Source organism: Centroberyx affinis, unplaced genomic scaffold (assembly GCF_046629955.1).
Source record: "Centroberyx affinis isolate AG114_WGS23_722 - 3 ecotype Tasmania unplaced genomic scaffold, CSIRO-AGI_Caff_v1 ptg001768l_1, whole genome shotgun sequence".
Classification (NCBI taxonomy): Eukaryota; Metazoa; Chordata; class Actinopteri; order Beryciformes; family Berycidae; genus Centroberyx; species Centroberyx affinis.
In genome coordinates, this window is record NW_027280163.1 from 196,022 (window position 1) to 223,976 (window position 27,955).

At 43.6% G+C, this 27,955-nt stretch overlaps 1 protein-coding gene across 2 annotated transcripts; it reads right to left on the minus strand.

Annotated features, from left to right (window-relative positions):
* Positions 1–3,792: 3,792 nt before the first annotated feature.
* Positions 3,793–26,757, minus strand: asxl1 (ASXL transcriptional regulator 1). Of its 2 annotated transcripts, XM_071529120.1 has the most exons (14): positions 26,483–26,757; positions 20,313–20,395; positions 19,409–19,411; positions 18,648–18,765; positions 16,389–16,581; positions 14,982–15,026; positions 14,851–14,879; positions 14,145–14,229; positions 10,055–10,221; positions 9,099–9,195; positions 8,614–8,719; positions 7,932–8,330; positions 7,328–7,859; positions 3,793–6,902 (listed from the first exon to the last, which is right to left on the minus strand). In XM_071529120.1, exons 1-14 carry the CDS (start codon positions 26,537–26,539, stop codon positions 4,245–4,247), a joined length of 4,572 nt encoding a protein of 1,523 aa, XP_071385221.1. In that variant the 5' UTR covers positions 26,540–26,757; the 3' UTR covers positions 3,793–4,244. The 2 variants fall into 2 exon arrangements, with proteins under 2 accessions (XP_071385221.1, XP_071385220.1); XM_071529119.1 differs by having other exon boundaries at positions 7,328–8,330; positions 14,851–15,026.
* Between the last annotated feature and the right edge of the window lie 1,198 nt (positions 26,758–27,955).

The following is a 27,955-nucleotide window of genomic DNA, read 5'->3' on the forward strand; positions in this document are numbered from 1 at the left end:
TGACTCGTATAGCCCAAGCTGACCAGATTCTCTTAGTTAGTGAACATATCCCATCTCCACTGAGTAATGTTGATAGTATCTATGAGCATAGTGATGTTGCACTTCCAGGACTAGTTTGTAGATTCATTCTTACTATTGCTGTGTAACTATTTGAGTCCTTTGAAAATGTTGGTTTATTAATATCTTATTTATTCATGTCTGCTGTATTATTTTTTATTTTGGCCTATTTATTATTCATTATCTATTTATTGACTTTTTTATTTAAGAAGAATAATGCTATTTGAGATGTTTTTAAAATGGCAACCAAGAGAAGGGAATCATTTCCTCTGCATTGTTGAACAAGGGGGAAATATTTTAAGATATCAACTATGAATTGTTTTATATATCTTATTATTTATTTGAAATACTGGGATCTTTTGTGCAAATATTTTGTAACTGAAAATTTTTTAATAATTTTCTAAAGATTTTTTTTGTTTCTGTTTATATGATTTTCCTTTTTATTTCCACAAACTATTTTGAGACACCTGCAATGAACTGGGAATAATGTGCTGTACATATTTAGTATTTATTTGGTGATGAAGAACAAAGTGATGGTGTATATTTATTTTGTATTGTCTATGTGTTAATGATGGCTGTGTATGGATTAGTCTTTAAGTTGCTCTTCAAATAAAGGATAACCCACAGTGAACTTGTACTGTACTTGTAGTTGTATTTGAGTGATTTTTTAGTATTGACTCCTACTTTTACCTGGTATTACTTTTACATGTATGACTAGTGATCACATTGAGCTCTCTACGGTAAAACAGTCATTCTGGACATAGCTTCCCATAACTGATGCTATAGCTTTGTTGTTGAGAAAAAAACATCCTCAAACCTTGGCTGGAATGTGACCCATCAAACTATTCACATGGACCACAGCAAGACCTGATTCTACTAAGATAGATCTACTAACATGGATTAATTAGCATGGATCCAGTGACATGGATCAACTAGCATGCTGGTGCAACATTTGTCCAAACTGGACAAATGAGCACAGGACAGCCGGTAATTCATTAGAACTGAACTTGCAAAGATAAGAAGAACCAAAGCAAAGGCTGGACTATCAACCAACCAAGCAGTATTGACTAGAACTGAGGTTTAGGTAACTATACCATAAGTAGTGACTAAGTCTAAGATCCCTTTTTCCAGGAGAGAACCACAGTCTCACATTTGGAGGTGCTGGTCCTCATCCCAAACTGTTGCAATGCACATCAGAAATCATGGCACAGACGCCAGAAGGACGACATCATCTGCAAACAGCGATGTAATTCCACCTAACTGGACACAACTGTCCTGGAGAGTCCAGGATATCCAGCACCCTGATCTCCTGTCCATGAATTTAGCAAACAGGAGGGGGGACAACCTGCATCCTTGTCGGAGTCCAGTGCCCACCTTGAATGAGCTTGACTTAATATGAAGAATGTGAACCCAGCTCTCACTACATATAGACAGGATTAACAAAGTCCCATATCCCCTTGATTATCTTATCACACATAATATCTCAGACAACACAGATCATGATGAAACTTGGGGGAATGATGCATCTCACCCATTGTGTTTGAGTTTGGCTGTAGAATGAATGAGAAGGTGGAACCGCCAAGAAAAACCAGCCCATATTGCCTAATTTGGTCATGCAGCCCGTTGTGTCCAGTCCCACCAATACATACAAATCTGATAAATGATCATTTTATTTGCATGTGATCTTCAGTTGATCAGCTGCCTTCACCTCTTCTAAGGAGAATACAGTAACGTTACCAAACATAGTTTACAGCATATTAAATACATACAAGGTGATTTAGTATAAAATGTCAGAGTACGTGTTGTTTTACCATCATAAAAATATTTAGCTATATATAACACCATACATCACTGTATGGCAGCAGTCCATGCAAACTAAGAGATGAAGAACCCAGAAGAGTATTCTCCCATTGTGTGATTATTTAAACTTATTTGCATACAAAGAGGATTATGGGACATTAAAATTGTGGTGAAAATGTGTGGGTTTAGATTTTAACTTAAATATTCACAATAATACAACTGCTACTTTTTATTGTACTGTTCAGTAAAGAAGAGAAGAGTTACAAAGGAGTGAAGTCTCCCTTCTGGCTGAATAGATACAGAAAAATCATCATATGGGGGTAGGAAAAACAAAGAAAATTAAATTAGCTATTGTGAATATAATTTATTGAAGAAAAAATTGTTGATTTTGTATTCCTACCTAGGTTGGCCTTGATCAGCTTTCAGTTCAGGACTTCAGCATTGGCTTTAAGCCAAGGAGTTTTCACCCCTTGATCTCCCCACTGTGGTCCAGTGTGTTCAAAATTACACTAATTAGCCAAAGATGGGTGCTACAATTACAGGTCAAAATTAAAAAGATTAGGTCATATTTCCCACACCGCAAGTTGGGATGACATAAAATTTGCTCAATAAATTTGCCTCCAAAACCATCAGTGTAACCTACACCATGTTGGATTTTCCAGCATTTTGAGTTTTTTGAAAACCATTTTCCCCATAAGGCTTTTTCATTTACTTTTTAGCCAAATGGGTGACTGCGTCATTTGTGGGAACATGTTTGCTGTTGACTTGTTAAATTCTTCACCAATTTATTTATGCAAAAAGCAGGTAAGTTGTAGCTAGCCAGGCTACAATCTTTGGGATTCAGCATCCACTGATACACAGAAGCAAGTTTGTCTTCCTCCAAGAAGGGGAGTTGCACTTTTGATGACAAATCACTCGTCTGCTGGTGATGACAGCCAGTAGTTCTTTTTGAATGCAAGGAGGACTGTGGGAATTATGATCAAAGACTTACCAAACACTTTAAGTAAACTGTGGAAAAATATGGTTAAGTGGGTACAGCCTAGGTTTCCAACCATTCTGCATATCTCCATGTGGCATCCTACCCAACACAACGCTGTAGTTTGACTGACATGATGGATCGGCCCTCCAAAGACAGATCTTTTGTGTGTTTAGCGTTTCATATCAACAAAAATGACCATCAATGCCATTAAATTATATACTAATATTCACTTGTACAAACAGTATATTTGTTAGGGTAGGACATAAAAAGAGATGAACTGAAGTCATTTTTTTCAGTTGGACTACTCAACCAGTTACTGCTCTTTGGCTTTGTTGAGTAGTATTGTAAACTTGACACCACTGTGTTGAGGTACAATATTTTCCTATGTTGAGGTGTCCCAGTGTTTTACAAATACTTTCTACTTTTGGATGTTGAATTCCTTCTTGATGTAAAAGCTAGATTTACCACCTGTGATATGAACCATGTTTGTTGGGAAAAAATGGGTGTTGGGCTAATATAGTCAATGAATGGAAGGAAAGCCAGCGTACTCTTAATCTGAAGAAGAAAACTGGCAGACATACACAGGTATAAGATCGTTAGAGCAGTTTGAGCTCCACTTCAGTTCATAAAAGGCATCTTAGTTGAGGGAAGAAATAAATTGAACTTACTGGGGTGCAACAGAGAATGTTGCTGAGCTTGAAAAAAAAGGAAAGACTAAGCTAATCAGAAATATCTTTCAAATTTCAAATATCTACGCTGGGTGTATAAAGCGGTGTATACTAGCATATCCAAAGAGAAAAAACAATCTCATTCCTGGGTGAAAAAAAAAAAAAAAAATCATTGCTCAATTATCACTTTATTTGTTCATAATACTGTGCTTAACTGCAGAGTACAGACTTTACTTTAGGAGGAAAATGAAATGACCCAAAACACAAACCAAGGAAACGATGTAATTTACTCATTTTAATGGTTAAAAAAATATTTCTTTGCGCAAAGAGACAAGAACAATACGTCCCTCCTTGCTGAGCAGAAGAGGGACCAAAACAATGATGGCCACCATTTTCAGACTCAAATGATGACAGGTGGATCAAGATAAAGATGAGGTAAATGTTTTTGAGGAGAGAAAACAAAAGAAAAGGCACAATTTACAATCAATCATGCCCCAAATTCACAATAATAATAATAATAACAATAATAACATAACATCAGTACAGCTTAAAAAAATCTGAAAATCTGCAACAACAAAAAATACAGACCAATTTTATTATACAAGGCAAAACTTTGCCTGTCAGGCGCCTCCCGTCTGCTCTAGCTAACCAAGGCTTCTGTACACTCCGGAGCCCCGCCAGTCCTGCTGCCTAATACTGTACAGGTTGTAGTTCTACAGCCTAGGGGGGATTTCAACACACTATCTGACCACTAGACAGGACACGCACAGTTTGGAGGGCCCGATGCAGTCGTCATGGCAGAAGGCACCGCAGCCTTGGCACATGATCATGGCTTTGAGGCGGCACGAGCACTTGAGCGCCACCTCCTCGGCGGTGCTGTCTGCGAAGGCCTGGATGCTGAGGGCGGTCTGGCTGGAGGCCAGGCGGGGGCGCAGCTGGAGCACGCCGTCGGCCAGGCTCCGCGAGAAACCCCCGCCGTCCATCACCGACACGTTGGCCGTGTAGCTGACTCCGCCTCCGCCCTGCTTGGGCAGCTTCCCGTACAGCTGGAAGGGAAGAGAGGAGGCGGAGGAGGAGGGCGAGGGGGACGAGGAGGAGGGAGAGCCGGAGGAGTAGGGAGCTTTGCCGTGCTCTTTCTTGGCCATCCTGGCTAAAGTCATCTCCATATTGAGCAGTCCCTCCATCGCCCCTCCGCTCAGGTAGCCGTCCATAGAGTTCCCGGGCTCCTTTTTGGTAACACTCATTGGTGTCATGGGGGAGGATTTGGCAAGAGCCTGGCATGAGGGCCGGGCGTTGACCTCATTCTTGACGGTGGGCGCGGGAGACGGCTGCTGTTGGTGGGGGTGGGGGGGCCGCCAGTTGATCTTAATAGTGGGCACCACCTCCGAAGGGCAGGGGTCGGCGTGGGAAGGCGAGGGGCCATTCAGCGTGGTCCGGTTGGCCGGCTGGGGCCCGTCTGGAGTGGCCCCCTGTGAGGGCTGAGGACCCGGAGACTCTTTGATAACCACAGACTCAACAGCCACCATGATCTGGGAGCTGTGGTCTGAGGTGCGTCTGGAGGAGGAAGAGGAGGAAGAGGATGAGGAGGGCGGTAGGGAGGTGATGACCGGCACGGCCCCCGGGGCCTGCTGGGACTGAAACTGCGGCATGGCGGGGGCCTCCATCAGACAGGAGACCCCGCGGCTGGCTGGAGACTTGCTGTGGCTCTGAGAGGCCAGGGCAAGGTCTGGGCTGGGAGACTGGGCTGAGAGCTCAGGCCTGCCGTGGGGCCCCGGGGTCCTGGCCGCCGGAGCCCTGGACTGGGGCCCCGGCAGGCGGCTGATCTCCAGCCTGTTGGCGGAGTGGGGAGGAAGGACCTTCTCCAGGGGCAGACTGCCCTGCAGCAGCTGGGTGACCAGAGGGTTGTTAGCTTCCACGCTGGACACCGGCCTGGCTGAGCTGGCCAGCCTCCTGGAGGCTGCGGCAGCAGTGGGGGGCGTGGCAGAGGGCTTCAAGCCCCCACGACACTCCTCTTCTGCAAGGCTCTGGCTGGAGGCTCTAGAGTCGTCTCCGGGCTCCATTTTGGCCAGAACGTTAGCGTGGCCCCTGAGGCCTTGTGGGTGGGCTGTGGAGAGAGGCTGGGGGTCGTGGGGATGTGGGCGGCCGGGCTGCGAGTGAGCCAGGCCGTTGGGGAAGCAGGGCTGGATGACGGTCTGACCGTGGCGGTTGGACACGTGGGCCTGGATGACCGGCTGCTGGTTCTGAGGAGTGGGGTTGCAAATAACCGGCTGGCCGTTTCTCTGGGAGCTCAGGCGGTGTCGCCAATTCTGGTCAGGGTGATGCTGGTCATCCTCCTGGCTCTCGTTCTCACAGTCGGAAGCCGTCTCGGTAGAGTCACTGTGGCCGCCGGCTTCATCTTCTTTCTCTCTGACTGAGGAGGCCATGTGTGGAGGAGAGGAGGCACCGGTCTGCTGTCTCTCTATAGCTGAGGGAGAGGGCGCCTCCTGGTGGCCAACATGGTGGGAACCGTGCTGGATAACGCCTCCTGGTCCGGGTCCCTTCCCTTGTTCTCGCTCCCTCGACTGAGAAGCGCTGGCCAGCGTCTGGATAACGTCTACGCCCTGGGCCCCAAACCTGGGAAGAGAATCTGGGATGGAGGTTGGGACCAGGGGGGGACTTTGACAATGCTGCTCTGCCCTCTCTGAGGCGGCGCTAGCAGGGTCAGGCACCTGGCTTTGCCTTGCATGTTGGGCAGCCACAGACTCAGATATAGTGTCAGGCTCCAGAGCCGGCGAGGCAGCCGTCTTGTCTGACAGCCCATTGGAGGAGCTTTGGACCTGGGCTGCTGTCGCTGCCGCTTCCTCTCCAGCCATAGACTCCCCAGCTGCTTCCTCTCGAGGTGGGGTTGGGGTGGGTGTAGGGGTCGGGGTCTGTGGGGGCTCTGATGACAGGGAGGTTGAGGTAGTGGACAGGGAAGGGGAGGGCTGGGGTGTAGGCTCTACATTGGAAAGCTGTAGTTGTGCTCCAGACGAATGAGCGCCTGCAGACGATCCCTGCTCCTCCATCCCACCACCTCCCCTTCTTCCACCTCCTCCTCCTCCTCCTCCTCCTCCTCCTCCTCCGGGCTCGACGGGTCCTGGATGTTCTCGCGCTCGTCGTCCACTGCTGCGATCCGGTAGCCCAGCAGCAGGCCGCAGCCCGACCCCGCCCGGCCCCGGCCCGTCGCCAGAGGCTGCAACAGCAGCAGCGGCCTCGCGCTGGGCCCGGGCCTGCTGGGCGCGGGCTTTGATGTCCGCCAAGGTGCGCGCGCCCCCCGTGCCCGACCGCCGCGAGCCCTCGCCGGGGGGCACGATCCGGGGGCAGATCTGGTAGGTGGGGGGCCCTTTGACCCAGGGCGGTTTGATTCTGGACAGTTGAATCTGGGACAGGGACAGAAGGACAGCAAGTCAAAATCATATCTGAATGCCGGCTGTTATTTCACTACCGACATAAATCAAATCAGAGGGACAGATCTTGTGTATGGAAATAATGCAATAGGTTCATCTTGAGTGTCATCTTTACAGTGTAACAATAAGAACCTGAGTCAGCTAATAAACTATAGCAACTTAGGCCTACCCCCCATAACCTACTCCACAGAAATTCACTTTCCCTCTTCCTTGACTTGGAATGTATGTTGACCGAAAAAATATAGGCTGGACTATAGTTCTTACTGTTATAGCTTGATATCTCTCACTGGAGGTAATTTTGTTAAAAATGGTAATATGAAATTAATTCAACTGCACAGTGGCTGGCTAAATGCAACCACAACCCAGAACCTCCAAGACTTATTGGGGTGGACTCGTACCCGGATAGGCGGGACCTTGGGCTCTTCTGCTGTCGGCTGCGGCTTCTCCGAACGGACACCGTCGATTGTGGTACGAAAGGACTGACGGTCGTCAAGCCGCGGCCTCTTTTCGGGGAAGCTGGAGAAGGCCTGGGCCTCATCTGGCCTCCTCTTCTGCTCCTTGGGCTGGGCGGCGGGCACGGGGGTGGCGGCTGGGCTGGCAGAGGGGCTGCTCTCGCGGCTGCTGGTGGCCGTGCCCCCGGTGATGGAGGTGACCACGGAGGCGGTGTCATCCAAGGGATCGGCGGCGGCGGCGGCGCTGGAGGACGCCGAGGAGGAGGATGAAGAGGAGTCGAGGCCCGCGGCGAAGGCTCCCTGTCTGTCGGAAGGCGAGGAGGGGGAGGAGGCCGGGGAGGAGGCCGAGGAAGATGAAGAGGAGGAGGAGGAAGGTGAGGAGGTGGAAGCAAGTACGGGTGCGGCCTCCTCGGGGAGCAGGCGGGCCGTGACTTCTGGCTCCTCGTTGGCGCTGGTGGAGGCCGGGCTGGGGCTGGGACTGGGGGTGGGCGTGGGCGTGGGCGTGGGCGTGGGAGTGGGAGTGGGAGTGGGCGCCGGCACAGTGGCCGGCTCCGCAGCAGGGGAGGGCTCCGGCTCCAAGGAGGCACCTTCGGCAGGGAGCTCCAGGCCAGACTCAGCCTGCAGCACCACTTCAGCTTGGACCACCGTGTTGTCGGACATGGGAGAGCCCATGGAGACCGCCGAGGTGTCCAGTGAAGCGCTGGCCTCCGCCGCTTCTGGGGACTGCAGGGCCGGAGGGGTGGCCTTGCAGAGGGTCCGGCGTGCTCTGCGACGAAGGTCGGCCCGGGTGCGTCTCCTCATCCTGCCGTCTCTCCTCCGTCGACCCACGCTGCGCCTCTTGGGAGTGCCGGCTGCCACCACTGCCACATCGCTGTCCAGCACACTCGCTGCCACATCAGTGGCTTCGCTCATGGTCAGCTTCAGGGACTCCTCTCGCGTCAGGCCAGACCTACAGGTACAGCAACAAAGAATCAGCTCTTTGAGTAAACGCTGAAAATCAACGGCTATTCGCTGTATTCACACAGTGGCCAAAATAGATTTATGTCATACTCAAGGTCAGGCTACAGCAACTACATTGACGGGACCATAAGCCGTGCTGACACCAGTAGTGTACCTATCTATAACGTTAGCTAACACTGATTTTAAGTCAACTACTTCATGTTGTTAACGTTATATTTATCTCCAAACTCTCCACCTCAAGTATGACTTTAATGAAATGCATGCTCTCTTACTTTTGGCCATGGTACTCTTCGAAAAACTTCTCCTTCCATGCCTCTACCTTCTTCTCTTTCTCCATTTCCTGCCGGAAACGCACCTGCATCTCATGGGTAAACTCACCTGAATAGGTCAAACACATGGCAAAGATTTAATGACTACACTACTAAAGGAAATACGCACTCAAAAACATGCAGATTTGTGTTTCAGTCTTGTCAGTCTTTTTTTGCATTCCTGTGCTCAAGACCACTCTATACATCCGGTTGCAGTTTCTGATCTGTATACATTTCTGTACGTTCTCTGCATACCTGTCGGTACATATTCTGGACACCTTTCTCAGCATATGCTACCTCCATCAGTAAATATGTTCCGATAACAGACAATGATGTACATGTACCTTCCACACTGTCACTTTTTCTGTACATATGCATCCTCCATCTGGAGTTTTGATAAAGTGAATAGCTAGTAATACGTAAAATAAGTATAGATCCAAATCACTCACCCTCGGCAAGCCTCTCTTTCCAGCTCTGGGAGGCGTGGGTGAAGAACTCATTGTTGAGGGCTGAGCTACTGAGTCTGGCCATACCATCAGGTCCGATCTGCAGGGAGAAAGGAAATGATCAGGACACCACATAAATGAAAAACAGGACAGAATAGACAAATGGCAGCAAAACACATGTTCCCATTTGAAATTAGAAGGATTTGGGTTTCCAATAAGGGCAGAGTTCATATATTTCACAGATGTGTACACATTTTACTTGGGGGTCATAGTTTAGTATGTTTTTGTACATAATACTTATGTACTTATTCTGCCCTTATTTGTACATAATACTTATGTACAAAAACATACTTTTGTTCATAAAACTTATTTAACTATTATTTATTTTAATCTGCTATATTAATCTCCCAATCTATTGGTTTATATGGACTGCTGCCATACAGTGTATGTACGGTATGGTGATATACGTATATATAGCTGGGAAAAACATTGAAAGTTTTCTCAATGGCAAGAAGAACTTTCTCAGCCATCATAATACAGGTCTGATTCAATCTGATGTTTATCAATCTTTTACAGCTGCAAAACACATGAAAGTCTCATGTTTGGCCGTCACAGACTATCTGTCCTTGTATCAAATGCTCAGACAACAGGTTTTAAATTCCCAAGTAAATAATACCTTTAAACGTATTAAAAAGAGCCAGTAGTGGGGTCAGAGCATTTCAACAGAAAGTGGCGTGCTGCAATTACGGATGAACCTTTTAGATACATGCTCAGATACAGTGCAACCCTATAGCAGTGAGGAATCAGAACAAAATAGCCAATACCAAATATCTCAACAATGGAAGAGGATGCAGAGCAACGGTCTCAGGTGTTGACTCCTGAAACAATTACATAGGACCCAGATGTCCAAAACACTGGTGTTGTCCTTTCAGTTTCTAATGCTGCGTATGCCAACGTACCTGCCGGTCGACCTCGGGGAGCAGCTGCAGCAGCTGCTGTTGAGAGTGTGCAGGGAAGGCGGAGAAGGTCCTCACGTTGATGAGGGCCCTGATGTTGGTGTTGACCAGGATGGAGCCTGGTGTTTCAAAGTCAACATCCACCCCTCCTCGGCTCCTCTTCATGGGCCCTGCAAGAACAAAAACCAAGACCTTTAACTCAGCCTGATGCTAAAGCTAGCTGCAAGTTCATTGTGGATAAAAGCAAGAGTATCACATAGCGGGGGCCAGTCAAACACTGGAGACTGGCTGGAAGGGCGCTGGTGGATGCTGGGTTTACTGGTGGGGGCCATAAGCAGCAAAGGCACACACACACGAACGGGTAGAGAGATGGTTCCCTTGCCCACAGACCTTAAAAAATGAGTGATGGTGATGCTGAGGGGGCATCACCAAGTGATTCCATTGATTAGTTGCTCCCTTCCTGCTTAAAGGTGTGCTAATCAGTGAAATCAACTGGTGGAAAAGCAGATTCTTGGCTGTCCATGGCACACGTTTAGATACCACTGGTATAGGTTTATGATATGGTTTAGGCTAATGGCTCAGATTGTTTTGTATTGGCTGGGGAATTCATTCAGTGATACGTCCAAAGTAATAATATTAAAAGAAAACAGAAAATGAAAGCACAAAAGTTGATGATGATATGTATGTTCCCGGAGTGTGTGTGTCAGTGTTATTAAGTGCGTTGTGGGTGTGTGAGTGGGCTCAGGAAAGCTACTGCATGATGTGCAGGTTGTATGAGAATGTAGTGGACGGTGTATGTGTGCGTGTCTTATGTTGGTGTATATGTATGCGTGTGTGTGTGTTTGTATGTGTTTGAGAGAATCTACTGTTGATGGTGTGTTAGCGTGTTTGGGGGTTCAGGTTTTGATTAATTTTTCAATTTAGAGAGAAACAAAAAGGCATCACGCACCTACATCACATCTTCGAAAACAACTAATTGCTTCAATTAATCCAAAAATACAGTATCAATTTGCACAACACTCCTTTCAGCAACCTCCACTTCTAGAAATATTAACAACAATATCAAACTCAAAAGACTCTTAAAACTATACAAACTTTTATCAACAATAGACACCACCACTGTCTCTCCATTAAAGCTGCAAAAAGCTAAATTTCTGACTGCTAGAAAACTGCAACACATTTGTAAATAACACACAGCAACGTCACTGCCCTACGGAGGCCTGTCAAGGACAAACATTGCCAAGCAGTGTGCATAAACGCTAATAGCTAAGCTACACGTACACACAATGTCCCACAATGACAAGTGAAGAGGTAGGTAAGTTTACTCGCTCGCTTCATCGATTATGCCATTATGAGAAGATCTTCAGGAATGGGAGGGGGTGAGGCCGCTTTTACACAGCAAGGGAGGAGCCTAGCTAGCTTTTAAAAAATGAAAAGCTACTGAATGGACCGGGAGGAGCTTCGTTCCGGAGCGGAATTTGACAACAAGCTTTAGAAAAGAGGTGAAAACAGCAACACAACTGGCCCGCATGTGTGGATACTGGTTTATATCATTACTTCTCAATGAAATCTTCACATAGCACACATTAGTTTCAGCATTAGTTATAAGGTCTGATATCGGTTATTGCAGGTTTAACCAATGGGAGAAAGATCTTCCATCTCTGCCAATACAGACTTTTGGAAACAAATGTGCTCTAATACTTTCACAATACTAATGCATTAATCCAATACAAAGTCAAACACAGAGCACATATCACTCAGCAAAAAATGTACAAAATGGTTTTTACTGACTCTGAACTGAAACCCACAGACAACTTAACAGACTCAGTTCTGTCAGATTTAACATCTCACTGGTGTCTTGTCAGGTGTGTGTGTGAATTTGTTGTGTTTCCACCAGGGCATAAATTTCACGCCGGTCATGCAGCCATGGCCGTCAGCGCCCCTCTGTCTGACGAGATGACTTATAAATTTTGGCAAGCCCTGAGGCCGGTGTGGCAGGAGTGCCCTTTTTGAGTGAGTGTGTGTTTGTCATCCTTTTTCCCACCAATGCTGGAACCCAAACGTCTTTGATTTGTTGATGTTCGGCTGGATTTTCATTAGCTGGTGTCATAGCTACAATGTTTTCATATGATCGAGATGCAGCAAAAAAGAAGGAGAATACGGCCAATCACAACAACGGACAACTAGACTAATATGTTCAAATGGACCACGACCACCTTTGATTTAGTTGGCTATCTTTAGTTGACTAATGACTGGTGAAATTCTGAAGGTATTAAGTAAGCAAACACACTCACTGAATTGATCAAATTCTATATTTTTCCTGACAGGACTAACTCTTACTGATCATGATATCAAAGCTTCCCAATTCTATTGTTTTTTCTGTACATAGTTTTTCTGTAAATAAGACTAATGTTAGTAGGAGTCACCAAACGTTTGATGTTGACGATTAGCGAACAGTTACGTTGCGTGATTTACCAAGTCATGGCTCCAGATATATGTTGTCCATTCTCAAGTGATGGATCAGATTAGACTGTGAAGAGACATTTTCCTTTTCTGAAACTGTGAATGAAATAAGATGTTGAAATTATTCAAGGTTATTTCACTTTGAACAGCTTATGATTGTTTTCATGATACATTCTTGTAATGAATGTATATGACTAATCCAATGCTTAATTTTCATTTTATACATATAAATCCTAAATGTATAGTCAAATGCTATATATTTTCTTATATTTTCATACTGTTCATGTTTTTCATATAGGATATAGAAAAGATAAACTATGTATATTTAGTTGTTAAACTTCTTCCGAGTGGTTCTCCTCAATTTAGTAAATGGCCTTAGTGCCCCAGCAGGTGGCCTTAATGCCCTACAAAACATTGGTAACTTTTAAGGTGAAACAGCCTTACCCCGAAAATGATTATATTTAAGGCCTGGTTACCACAGTATTTTAGCACAGAATGTCAAAGCACAGTTAATGTTACTTTTATTGAGTTCATGTCGCTGCTTTGTACTATGGCATGGTATTCTTCAAACTCAGCCAGGGGAGCCAGAAGTAACACTTCACTCATCTAAGTGGACGCTATGAAATGTCATGATGGTGTGGTAAAAGTCATTTTGTATTGGTTCGCTGAGCAGTATATAATGAATAAAATAAAGTAAAAATATTTGAAAATTTTAACTAAATCTTCACTGTTGCGATTTTAATCTGCTATATTAATCTCCCAATCTACTGGTTTATATGGACTGCTGCCATACAGTGTATGTACGGTATGGTGATATACGTATATATAGCTGGGACTGGACACAATCTTGTCCTGCTGATTCTGAATCTGAAATGTGCCCAAAAATCTGCCTTGATATTAGCTGGTGCTGCCTAATGGCAGCCATTTTCATTATTGACAAAGGTAGTTTGGTCAAGTGGGGCACACAGTTTTTGAAGCCACAGTGAAGCGATTTAGAGTGCCACCTTCAGGAGCGGGGTCTTTATAAAAGTGAAAAACCTCTTCTTTAAAACAACAGGGTTTACAAGTATTAATATCAAGATTTACAGAATTGATTCTGAAATGGAAAAAATAAAATTGTGATGCATTTAGTGTATGGAGCGCTGGGTGGAAAAAAGAGACTGTGACTTTAGCTGATTACCAAATACAAGAATGCCAAGTTGATAGTGTGTCCTTGTGGAGAATGTTCTATCCAAGTTGTCTTGGAAAGAACAAACTTCTCAAGAATGTGAGAATAGAGAAAGGTCCTTACAGTTTGAGCTGGGCTGTGTGCTTGACGTCACACCATCAATTAAGATACACAGCTGCTTCAACCGTGTCTTTGTTATTGACAACAATGTTGTTTGGATATGATATGTTGTTCTCGCGAAGAATCTTGGGGCTTCCCATCATTCCCATGAACTTCTGGGATCTTTATCCGTCCTTCATCCTCAGCGTTCTTTTAGTTTGGAATCGTACTTCGGCCGTTAGATATTACGTCAAACATATCACGGAGGACATGAGAATGCACAAGAACGCATATTGTCCTTATCCTCTGGACTCTCACATTCCAAGGAAACAAAGGAAGTGACAGACTGAGCGTGTTTCTTACCTGAAGGGACGTGCTCTCCATTCACTTTGAGAGGAGTGAGGACGACGCGAGGCATCATCACCGCTTTCTTCCTCTGCCTCCCCGACTGCAGCAGCACAGAGAGTGGGACGGACAGCAGGTGGACACAGCACAGACATCAAAATGGATGTTACGAATTAAGTTCGGGAGACATGACTAATTTCACTGCACTAAACTTGAGTTATGTAACCAACTAACTGACTACATAACCCACTAAGCGCTCTTACTGTTTTTTTTCCAAAAATATAAACGCAGGTAACAAAAGACTTAATTCCTCCAGCGTTCAATAAGTCTTTACGAGTTGTGATACTCCTTTGGGAGATGATAATGCGATACCAAAAATTTTGACAATTCAAAAACCATGCCATGGCAAACATCAAAACTGAAATTACAATTGATTTATCACAACACAGTTAGTTTCAGATTTCTTTTATCCCAAAAGTAATAGTATTTTTGAAGAGGGAAAACTGAAACTGTATTTTGCACAATTACCATGCTCTCAAATGCTCTCAACCAGCATGGTTGTCAGTATATATGATTATTTGTAGTCATTTGAAGCATGATTTTCTGGATTTCTATAACTAGTATGTAAAAAGTTTAGTCCAATCAGTCTGCGCTTCACCAATTTGTCATCATGTCTCAGAGCCCACTGGATAGAGGATGTCAGGCGATGTCAGGTGGGCCGTACCTGTCTGGAGCGGCTCAGTCTGGTTTGGGCGTGCTGAGCATGTTGGGTGTGTTGGGTCTGCGTGTCGGTGCGTCCCTGTTGTCCTGCTGCCCTGCTGAGGCGGGTCTGGGGCTGGCTGGGGGGGGCCTGGAGCTCTGTGGAGCAGGAAGCACTGGACGAGCTCTCATCCACCGAGGCTACAGCGGGGAAAAAAAGATGTGATTTACAAATTCACTCTGTTGATACCAAGTGGAGATCCATGCTCCTGCAACCCACATTGGGTCCTAACTAGGGCTGGGCAACATATCGACATTATATCGATATCGTGATATGAGACTAGATATCGTCGTACATTTTGGTTATCGTAATATGGCATAAGTGTTGTCTTTTCCTGGTTTTAAAGGCTGCATTACAGTAAAGTGATGTCATTTTCTGAACTTACCAGACTGTTCTAGCTCTTCTATTATTTGCCTTTACCCACTTAGTCATTACATCCACACTACTGATGATTATTTATCAAAAATCTCATTGTGTAAATATTTTGTAAAAGCACCAATAGTCATCCCTACAATATTGTCGCAATATCGATATCGAGGTATTTGGTCAAAAATATTGTGATATTTGATTTTGTCTATATCGCCAAGCCCTACTTCCAACTGAACATTTAGCCCACTTCGTAGAAAATACAGAGATATATATCGTGTATCGCCATTCAGCCTAAGAATACTGAGATATGATTTTTGGTCCATATCGCCCAGCCCTAGTTCTAACCCTGAAATATTGTCCATGTAATCAATAAACTGACATTGAGCCATGTTACATTGGTGCCATTGATCTGTTAGCAAAGGAGCTAGTGATAATAAAACAACAGTTTTTGGTATTTTGGATTCTATCAACAGTGATTTAGTTCAATGTGCATTTATGGCACCGTTATCACACCATGCCCCAAAGCAGGCTCAGTGGTACACACAAGCACACACAATTAAAAACCGTGACTGTACATAAAACATCTCTGATCTAGGCCACGGCTGCCTGTGTCATGTGCACATGTAACCATGGCAACTAACATCCATAGTCAGAAATATATATACACCAGGGAGAGAGAAAAAGAGAGAGCGGGAGAGAATCACTGGTTTAGCACACTGTCCTAGTTGAAGAGACATCATTCATCCTGTGTCCTCTCATATGAACATCCAGGCATAATACTGCCATCAGGGCAATTTAGAGGGGTTTTAAACTTGACCTCTTAAAAAAAACATCCCATTTTGTTCTTTTGACCTGTGCTTCATGTCCTGATGGGAGGACATGATACTGACTTCAGCCTGCCAGCAACACTATCAGCAAATCCATTGTCCCCCAATCCTGTAGCTGACAAAGTGGGGACCAGGAACCCCCAACCAAATGACTTGTTAATTTGAGGTCATTGTTTACGAAGATTTAAAGGAATAGTTCACCCAAAAATGAAAATTCAATACTACATCAACAGCAACTAAATCATCCCAGATGCGATCACTAAATGTGATCAAAATGGGTCTAACTGGTGTGTGTTGTGGTGTTACCATCGTTGTCTCCACTGGCGGCAGCGGTGGTCTCGGTGGAGTCACAGCTCTCCTGCTCGGTGGCCTCAGTTGGGGCGAGGGCCGGGCCCGGGCCTGGGGAGGTGCTGCTGGAGGCCGGTGGGACGGCGCTACCAGCCGGGTCTGTTGCCGTCTCCGACTCTGCCGAAGTCTTGGTCCACTGGAGGGCGTTCTTCTGCAGGGGGACACAGCATAGAGTGAGCGGTTAGAGATCATCTGAGGAAACATCAGTGCTCTCTCTGTCAACTCTGTGGTGTGTTGCACGCCAAATGTTTGCGACTTGCTCTGCTTCCTCCAACTAAACGGGATTAAGCCTTCATACCTACCGGTCACATCTTTTGAGATCTGTCTACCAGTATGTTACATAGCAATGCAATGTTGAGGTTGAGGGGAGTTAACAGTTTTCATTTTCTACCAATTCATGACTTTGTGGTCATTCATAAATCCACCCTTACATTTAAGTATTCAAAATAGTATTTCAATTCATACTACATACAAACTCTGGCAAACATTATTTTATTCCGCATTCTGTGACAAACTTCAGAAGAAGTAATGCCACCTGTCAGCAATTATGAACTACAAATTGGTGTACAGATCATATAGATATATATGTTAAAAAAAAATCATGCTCATACCTCAAGTTAGCTTTCCACCGTTAAAAATAGTAGAATACAACAATAAGTACATAATTTCATCTCATTTATAAGGCTGGTGCACTACCAAATCAAATGTTCCCATTAATGTTGCTCTGCTATTCACAGTAAGCGCTGCTACCGATCACAGCCATCACAGCACACAGCTTATTGGTCTCTGTTTCTATCGACTATTCCACATGACTCCAGAAAAACACAGCAGAGCTGCATGCTGCTATTAGGACAAACAAGTGGCCTAGCACTTGAACTTAAAACAGAACTGAATGATTAGCGGGCCCAAATGTTGCGTAAAATGGATAAACCCAGTGATGACAGGGAGATCCATCATCCAAGTGAGAGCGAGAAATTGTTTTAGTTGCTAAAAAAGGATCATTAGCCCTCTTGGAATGGCATTAGCACTACCAGTGGAGGTTGGAAATTTGATCTTACCCAACCACATCAGTAATTTCACTCAGTCATCTGGACAGTAAAATAATTTACTGGGGAACGTGGTCATCCAGGGACACGCCACACAGCTTCACCCACAGTACAGCAACAGGCGAAGCTCTCTTCAAGTTGCTCCATATCTTTTGATGAGTGATGTTGCTCCACCCTGCCACTGGTTATATGACCCTTGTATACTAGATGCCAGGTTAGCAAGTCAGTACTTGCGTGAATCACCAGATGTCAATCCAGACATGACAAAATTACTCTAGGACGTCAGAGTTAACTCAAAATACTATAGGTGATTTAAGCCAGAATCTTTACCAGGGTAACCACAGAAAATCACTGACATTCTGGATGGGATCAAATTCCTGGGGTCCCGAGGTAAAAACGACCAATCACCAGACCTCCACGGCCACTGTCTGTCATTAGAAAATATTTTGGATACCAACCACATGGTGTCAAAAGGGTCATGAAAACATAATATTTGAACATTCACTTGCAGGGGTCAACGTTTGTAATTTGGGCATTTACATTTTTGTAAATATTGAGCTACGTCATTAAACTAATTTTATAGTTAACTAACTACATAGTGTTCAAACTGCTGAGCAAGAGCTATAGTATAGAATCCTCCACTAACTGCTTTCACTAGTAGCTATATATTTATAAAAGCCATACAAGCTTCAAGAAAGTGGCAGACAATCTGGTTCAGTGGGAAGGTAACTTGGCTCCATCCAGCTATTTCTACCAGCCAGGAAGACTGAGCTAACCAAACTAGCATGACAACATTTCAACTGATACAATCTCTGCCCTCATTGACAACATAAAGTAATGGAAGTGATGCTTTTTGTCCATAATCTCGCACCAAAAATTTGAATATGTATTTAAACCACGTACTAAATAGTCAACCGTGAGAAAATGGACTTATCCTTAGCTGCACCTCAAAGTAAAAACTAACCAATCTATTGAATCACCTCAAGAATCATCACTACATCCAGTAGGATGAACGTGTGATGCATCTCATCCTCTCATTCAGGAACACTGACCAGCCAGTTTCCCTACTTTTGTTCCCAAAGTCACTGAGACCAATAATGGTGATTAAGCATCATGATCACAATGCAAAATAATGGAGATTATTAGCAGCTTGTTGGTGGAGGTGGTGTACCTTGAGAGTGAAGAGGCTCATGCGTCCCGGCAGCTTGAAGAAGATGCTGTTCTTGACTCGGTCTCCCCTCACCTGGGAGTGCAGCATGGTGACCAGGCAGGCTAGAGGAGCTGTACCACTGCGCATACACACACACACACACACACATTCAGAGTTCAGTTACAGCTTATCTGATTGGGCACAGGCTCACAGTACACAAGCAGGAGTCAGAAAGCCAGCCACTTGTAATTGCCACTAGGAGATTGATGTGGACTTTTTTTTCCAGTTGGCAGTTTGTATTTAGGGGAAATCCAATATGACGTGAAAGGTGGCATCAGAGAACTTTAACTTTCTACTTGCGAACTAGTAGGTTAAAATAACTGGTTAAAATAACATATGTTCTACCACAATATACTCAAGTTTCAGGTAATAAAAAAACAAAAAAAGATGTAGGCAGTCTCATTGCAGTTTAAGTTACAAAATTTTGATCAGAAATCGATCGGAAACTTGGAAAATAAGGGCCAGTTTGAACATAACCGGAATTATCGTTTAGGGTGCAAAAGTGTAGTAAAATTATTTTGTTTCCTGACACCAAGATAAATAATCGTGATGACAGTATTTGGCTAAATAATTGGGATCATCATTTTTGCCATAATCATGCAGCCCTAGTGTCGATGCAGAGTGCATATGAAAGAATGTGAGAGGTTTAGTCACAGGAGAGACGTAGTCAGAAATGTATCTTTTAAGTTTACACAGCAAAGCCCCAAAGTCTCCCAACTTACCTCCTGTTCAGATCAGCAGTGTGTCCAGCAGTCCAGCATCGGATATAGGAGGAAATAAGAAAAACCTCAATGAAATCACAGTGATTCATGATCGAGTTCTATTGTGTGTGCTGTGTGTTCAGTTCAGCAGTGATCCATTACTGATATCAAATTCAGTAACTGACTGAAGTTATTAGATAAATACAACATGCAGTAAACTACAATGTGTGGATCAAACCCTCTATCACAGAGGACCAGAGTTATAAATGTAGCCTACATTAATGTATGCTTAATTTATACTTTTACTGAAAACAATCCACAATAAGAATTGAATATTAGATTTCAAAACTTAAATGTGGCAAGGAAAATGAATATGCAATTATTGTACGATAGATGGATGAATGAAGGCCAGTGTCACTGAGTGGCATTGTACTGGTGTTTATATCCTTATATCCAAATGTGGGCAGTTTTACACATCTCCGGCAGCTAATAACTAGCACACGCGGTTATAAACACGTGTGAGCAGTGCGGAACTTACTGTAGAAGTTAAAATTTCACTGTTTTTTTTTTTACAGTAGTAGGCTCTGTCAGGTTGTAGGTGATGCAACAAGCGTCAAGCGCCTTTCTCATGCATTGGAATAGCAATTAAACTAAGTAAAACATACTATGGAGATACAGTAGGTCTGTCTGATGGCGACTATAAGACTCCTAACATCGATACGGCAACCAGGTTCAGGAAATTGCCTGCATTGTATTATGATAATAATTGCTGTTTAAAAAGTAGCAGGCTGGAAAGTAATCAGTCAGTAATCGCCTAGACAGCAGCCAACACTTTTGGAACACACTGAAAGAGTATATGTGTGTGTGTGTGTGTGTGTGTGTGTGTGTGTGTGTGTGTGTGTGTGTGTGTGTGTGCTCATCTGACCTCATTTCCTTGAGCCCCTTGGTCTGGATGACATGGAGGATTTGCTTGGGAGTCATTGGGGCATCGGAGAAGTTCTCCAAAACCTGTAAAACATCCACATTGTCTTTACCATACAGCTTAACACTGACCTCTGAATTATATACTTGTACAAAAAAACAAACAAAAAACAAGATCACTGAATATAAGACAAAACAGTGAGTAAATCTAGACTCAAGAGTGGCTCACTCATAGGCTAAAGGGGCGGGGACATCTGAATTCGCTCTATGATTTCTCTTCACTCATTGCGGCGAAAAAGGATGTGATGTTATGCTTGGCATCACTCTAGTACGGGGTATTTCAAACTTGTGGCAGAGGAGACCGTTAGATGGTTTCTACAATAAATTACACTTTGTGAACAACCTCGCATCATCTTTATTCATAGTTTAGTAGCTGGTTAAGTAGCTAACTAGCTATCAATCGACTCCAATTCTATGCTATTTGGTTTGCAAGCTAACGTTAACTGTACATTACAAGAGGAAAACCATGAATGTACAATTTATATGATATCATATTATGGATTCCTCCATGTTGGATTTTTTCCTCAGGAGGGCAACACAGCCAAACACAGTGTTTCTATTAGTCAGCTGCGCAACCGGAAGCATTTGTTTTTAATCATCCTTTGCGTGGTTTTCAATTGATATCAATGGGAAGCAAAACAAATTCCGGTAGGTTCATGCTAATGTGACCACGCCTTAAGGCAAGCAGGTATGTGTGAGTGAGCAAGACGCTGATTTAGGCCACTTTGAACATGGTCTGATATCTGGTGCCTCCTGCGATTTTGGCACTGCAGTGTGTAGAGATTACAGAGAATGGTGTCATTATGAAGTGAATGGACTACAGCAGCAGAAGACCACGCTGACTTCCACTCCTGTCAGCTAATAACAAGATGAAGCTACAGTGGATGATTCAGGGGTGGAAAAACTTTGCCTGGACCAATGAATCCTGGTTGCTGTTGTGACCTGCTGATGGCAAGTTAAAAGCATGAATCCACGGACCCATCCTGCCTGGTGTCAACAGTACAGGCTGCTGGTGGTGGTGTACTGGTGTGGGGAATGTTTCGTTGGCTCACATAAGGCCCTTAATACCAGTGAAGCATCATCTGAATGCCACAGCGAACCTAAACATTGCTGCTGAACAGGTCCAGTCTAGCCTTTGTCAAATGGAAATTTCAAGCAGGATAAATATGTTTCTTACCTCAATATGTTTTGAGTGGAACACAGTTTGCTGAAACATGTATTATAAAATACATGTAAAATGTATTATGGATTAAGTGTGCCAGTGACGTAAACCTAACCCACTCCCTCTTCCCTAATCTGACATCAGAACTCCCATCTCTTCACTGGGTAATCAAGTTGATTAAGCTAAACTGAACTTGAACTGTGCCATGGCAGCATAGCTCACCTCCACCATTATTTTCCATGGAAAGTACTATATATTTCATCTGCTCAAACGAAGGAGCTCAGGGCTTAAAGCAAAAAACATTCTGAGCCTGAAATGTTCCTGATTGATGGGGCTGGGTTGGGGTGGGGGGGGGGGGGTAGTCAGCACACTGTACCATCGCACCATTTACTTCTTTATTTCTCTATAAAACTAGTCGAATAACAAGAACAACAAAAACAATTGACCCATTTCTGTGCTGAATGAATGAATATTCAACACACAGCATTATTAACCTATAAACCTAGTGCAATAAGGATAACTATGGAGCCCCCAGGGGTCACCTGGTACCAAAAAAAATGATGCGGAAATCAGTGGGCACGGTTTTCTAACAATTTACTCCTAAACCGTGCCCACGGATTAGTAAACCATGCGCACAGATTTTTTTTTTAGGCCTATATACAGTGAGCCAGAGCCATTACACACAGCTTGGCATACAAGCTGTAATAGGCATTAGGCACCTAGACCATATGTGAAGCATAACCATTGATTAATCACATCAGTAGCTCTAATTTATGATCCGATGTGTGTTTTGGTGACAATAGGAAACCTATTTACTCCCTATAAACCATGCTTGTAGAAAAAGCATGTTCATTGTATATGCAACTCTGTGGGCCGCTGTGGTGTCCCTGTTTGACGTTATCAATGTACATATTACAAATCCGTGTGCACGGTCTACTAATCCGCAGGCATGGTTTAGGACTCTGTGCGCACTGATTACTAATTCGAGGGCACGGTTTGCGTACGGTTTACTATTCCGTGCGCATGGAGCCGTGCGCAGTTTACCAATCGGTGCCCGTATGGATTTACATATTGTTTTCTTACCAGGTGACCCCTGGGGAGCTCTGTAGAGAACAGCCAAAGCAATGCCACATTTTGATGCTGAATGACGATTGTAAATTGTGAAAGACAGATCATGTTCAGGTCTGTCATCGCTGCTGGAGCGGCAGCTGTAACTATCGCTCCCGGTGTGGTCAGATATCTACGGAAGAGGATTAGGGCCACATGTGAAAAATTAATTTGAGTTGTGAGAATGAGATTAAACTGTGCTACACTACGAAATCGGTGCTACATTGTGATAGAAAGTAGCTTGCTGATAAAAAAAACTTGCTCGCATTCCATTGGTAACTGTAAAATATTGCTTTGCTTTGCTGAATATGATTGGATAAAACGCATCAAAAACAAAAACCCACGTGGAGTGAGTTTTTTTGTTGAAAATAGTTTGTGAATCTAAAACTTCCATATGCCGGAAATCAGGCACCTGGCCGGAGGTCTTTAAGCCCTGGGAGCTGTAGGCTATACAGCTTGGGGAACTTCTACATCTTTGGCAGGGCAATCCCCAGTCTTCCCTTATTGGGGAATCACCACACTGTGAAAAATGAAACTAAGATTTGACATGACTGTGCTGAGGTTATTACAGGAAAAGACATGAGGTGCCACCAGTATGAGTACCATGACAAATCATAAAATGAAAGCATTTAGTGTTACAATGATCTTAATAAAAGTCCTAAAACATTTATCTACCTGATGTGTGCAACTGGAAGCCCTTATTTAATTTACTTCATCCATCATTAGCAATGCTGTCAGTCTGACATCCTTCATTTTATTAGTCCGGTTTATATTTCCTCTCTGGCAGATATTGTAAAGTTATTATGCTGGTTTAGTCACAGTTGCATTTCTAGGGCGACACGTGGCATCTGAATGGGAGAAGTGGAGCAGTTGTTTGTGTTGCTTTTTTGCTATAGGGCTGGTTTCGCGGACAGGGATTAAGCCTGGTCCTAGACAAAGGACTTTTTCAATGGATAGGCCTATCTCCATGCCATTTTGTCTTTAGTCTAGGACTAGGCTTAATCCCTGTCTGTGAAACCAGCCCTTAATGTTCAGGTTATTTGGCAGAAAAAAAAAAAATCATTCTATTTTGTTATGAGGCTACATCAAATTACAACAGTTATAGTTGGTCTTTGTTGTTTCATATATTCATTGGAGAGGTGAGAGCACAGTGCTGAAGATTAGATTTGCCAAGCCATAACTAGAATTTAAATATAACATAGAGTCTACATAGGCCTTATTTCCATTTTGTGCCTTTAGATTCTGGCCACCATTCTGCTCTAATACGTTCATGGTGTCAGTCAAATGCTTAGATAATTCCTTGAATGAAGTCTAAAGAAAATATCCATTGGTTTTCAGGGGCATAAAAAGACATTTTCTAAAATAATCATGCCTTGTTCGTTAACCTGAATGAATGTGGAAAATTATTCACTGCAACATGCATCCCTACTCAGAGCTAAAATGTGCCCAGAACACCACAACCAGTAATTATAATGACAGTGATATGGCAGAAAGCTACTGTAAAACCAGGCTGAGAGCAGGGCCAGCACATGGTGGATAGAAGCTCTGACAAACAACCTAACAACACAAAAATAGCAAGGACAAAACTATAAGAAATACGCTGTTGACTTTTGTCCTTATTTTCTATAGACATCACAAGTAAACCTTCTGAAGCCAAGACACTCTTTCACATAGTAAACTTCTCTCTCTTTCAGTGCTGAGCCTATGTACTGATCCTCTTCTCTCCAAAGAGCAGCAGAGGTTTGATCCCAAATCACTGATGCTGTTGTTTGGAAAGCAGTCTCCGCAGAGCACAAAGAAAGACGGAGAACAAAACAACATTTATGATGAATTATTACATGGCAAGTTTCAGCTCAGCATGTAACATCTTCCTACAAAAGGGGAAAAACAAAAAATAAAATGACAAGAAAACCCTGCAGTCGGTCTTCCAGTTTCAGTGACATTGTTACTTGAATTCTTCTGTGCCTTCGTGAATCAAACAATTACTCCGTTGTACAGTACAAAATGCATTTTAAAAAAGGGGCATTAAGTAATCAATGACTCAATGCGGTCTATCGGTGACCAGCAGGAATTACAACAACATTGACAGGCCTCTAGCACAGCTTACGGTGGCCTGTGGGCATTAGGAGTGTCTTGAAACTCCAATGGGTGGGGAGTTTTTGTTCCAAAACATAGTGCGGGCCAGAAAGGATAGTGGTTCTATATATATATTATGGTCATTTGATGCTATGGGGCAAGAAAAACCTTACTAATTGTACCTTTAAACATGTCAGTGAAACTACAAACTAGCAGACTGGTTTAGGCTTCAGAAGCTTACGGGATCCGACCGGGGTTAGCTGGTAGTTCTGGACGTTTCGAACTGTGTTAGACTCTCATAAACCCCCACATCCTCACCACAGCTCTGCAGTGACATGTGGGCTTGATTTATAAATACACAGGCGTGTGCATTCCCAGTCAACTTGAAAGTGGCGCATGGCTTTGTGGCACTGCAATGCATGGATGCTGTCTGACACCGATATGCCGGGTCCTGTTAAAAAAGGGTTTGGCACAAGAACCCAGCCACACCCTCAACTGAATCCCTGTGCATTTCAGTTATTTTCACAGCCATATTTAAGAGGTTTGGGTGGCAGGGGTCTTTGACGCGTTCAAGTCAAATGTGCCCATATATATATTTGAAGAAAACAAAATATATACAGAATCAAAACTAAGCTCAGGTCATCTGAATGAAATTACATGTGTGGTTTCACCAAAAATAGAATAGGAAGGGGCGGTTAATTCATGACTACCAAGGGAAAAGAACCCTTCACTCTGGATTGGTGTAAACATAAAACAGAACGAAAGAAACTCAATCCAGGACACTGGTGCAAAAATACTTTTTTTGTATAGTGACTGATAGCTATAGACGGCTCTTATTAAACTATATTTGTAGAAAACAGAGCTATCTAACCAATCAAAACACAGTAAGTAGTGAACCCAATGCTCTCCCATTGAGAATGAAAACACTATGGAAAACCACAGCTGACTACAGTTGTACACAGACCAGACCATGTGCATTACTTGATGCTACATTTCTTCAGTCGACCTTTACAATCTAACGCAAGTTAATGTAAGTTTTACACAAAATAATAAAAAGGTTAGCAATCAAAATCCTGGCCTGGACATAATTGGTTGCTAGCTCGCAAACGTTTAGCTATCTCAGTAATTTTATATTCAGTGCTTTCCAATGCATTAATCTAGTTCATCGATTGATATTCGGCAGAGCAGAGATATAGAAGAGGTTTTATTTATATTTTCCATCCCAGTTTAGCCCATTCAATGCTAGCGAATGCTTCAGTTACTTTTAGTTATTAGCCTAGCTAGCCTAGCTACTGTGCTATGGTCAACAACATTAAGAGTTTAACGTTAACTGGTTTGATTCCCTCTTACTAACCAGTTCATTTTCATTCAAACAAACTGTTTAACCGTTTAGTAGCAGGGCTTTACGTTGGTCGGGTTGCTCAAATGGTAATTAGCGTTAGGTTAGCTAGCTTGCTGCCTAGCAAACAAAGGGCTCAAAACGGAAGAGCAGATGTTAGCCAGTTAGCTTACGTTAGCAGCTAGCGTTACCTAGCTCCTCATCATATCAGCAGCCAGAAAGGCACACTGCAAATGTAAAATGTTCCTTCGCTATTAAATCTAAGTCAAACACAGCCTCCTGCTAGCTAGCCTAGCACTGCTAATAGCTGGTATCTTAGCAAAGCCCAGGTTGTTGTCGTGAGGAGAATGTTCGAACACAACAAGGCATCTGGAGCCGTCACTTCACATTAATCCATACATAAATTATATGTTCAAAATGAGCAATTTACCATGCGAGCTGCCTCAGCCCAGGTCCGCTCCTTCTTTCTCTTTTGTTTGTCCTTCATTTCCTCTGCGCTGGTGTCTGCTGCTAGCCTGCTGTCTGTCTACAAAGCAACCTCAATACGGCGGCGGCTTAGCTGCTTAGCAAAATGGCTAACTAACTAACTAGCCTCTAAACAAGCTGTTCCCTCTGTTGTGGACGATGCGCTAGTCTCTGCTAGTCTCCGTTAATCTCCGTTACTCTGTGTCCAGCGCCTTGTCTAAACTAGTCCAGCACACATCGTTTCTCTTCAGCATGGGAGTAGTGTGTGAATGCAGGCTGGCTGTGGTGCTGCTGCAGGACAAGCCTCTCTGGAATGCAACAACCAGGTCAAAGGTCAAACCCTCTGCAGGAATGCAACAAAACAACCCAGTCCAGCCCTCTGCATGCAAATAGTAAATATTATCCACTGCTGCATGGAAATACGATAGTAATAGTAATAGTAATAGTAATTTTTGTCCACGTCAGAATTACTCTGTCCATTCTTCAGCATGGAACATTAAATATTATCCACCTCGGAATAACTGAGTCCATCCCTCAGCATGGACATATTGAATATTATCCACCTCAGAATAACTCTGTCCCTCCGTATGAAAATGTGAAATATTACCCACCTTTACATAGAAATATTAAATACAGTCCACCTCTGAATGACTCTGCCCATCCATTAACATGGAAATATTAAGTATTATAATATGCTAAATATGATTCAGTGTGACTACAGAATCTCTTCTTTCTGCGCACATGGTAGGCTATGTTTATTTTATGGTACTTTAAAGGTAGGACTATTCCCTGGTTTGTTGCTTCATGATGATCACCGGCTGGAGATGATAGTTTACCCTCCTTTTATTTACCACTACAACACTGAGCCTATCCAAGGATACATACTAACAATAAAAGAGTAGCTCCATAAAGAAAATTCAAATATATAACATGGCATCAGCTGACAGGATAACACAGCATAAGCCTCCAAACATCGGGAAGCATGTACAAACACCAAACACCAACTAGATTCATACGATCATATTGCACATTCAAGGCTTTTATATACAAATAAATACAAAAATTGAGGGATTCAGTGTGTTGCTCAAAGACACTGCAGCTGGATGGGGGTTTGAACCTGGTCCTGTGGTTGAAGGATGCTCTCTCTACTCACTACTCCTCCCTGCTGCAACATATTCAATGAATGCACCTTGAGAATGGGAAAACCTCCAGTCGGTTATATGTGCTGATAGTTGTTTCATTAGGTTTTAGGCTGATGAAGCAAAGACACCAATTTTATGTCACAGATTACATATGTTATTATAGGCCTAACTCACAATTAAAATGGATGGTATGATAAAATTAGAAAAAGCTTTTGTGCTCCATTCAAGAACACATCCAGCCAGTAGGAAACTAATGGATAAACTCCAAAAAAGTAAGCATTTAACATTTATTGATG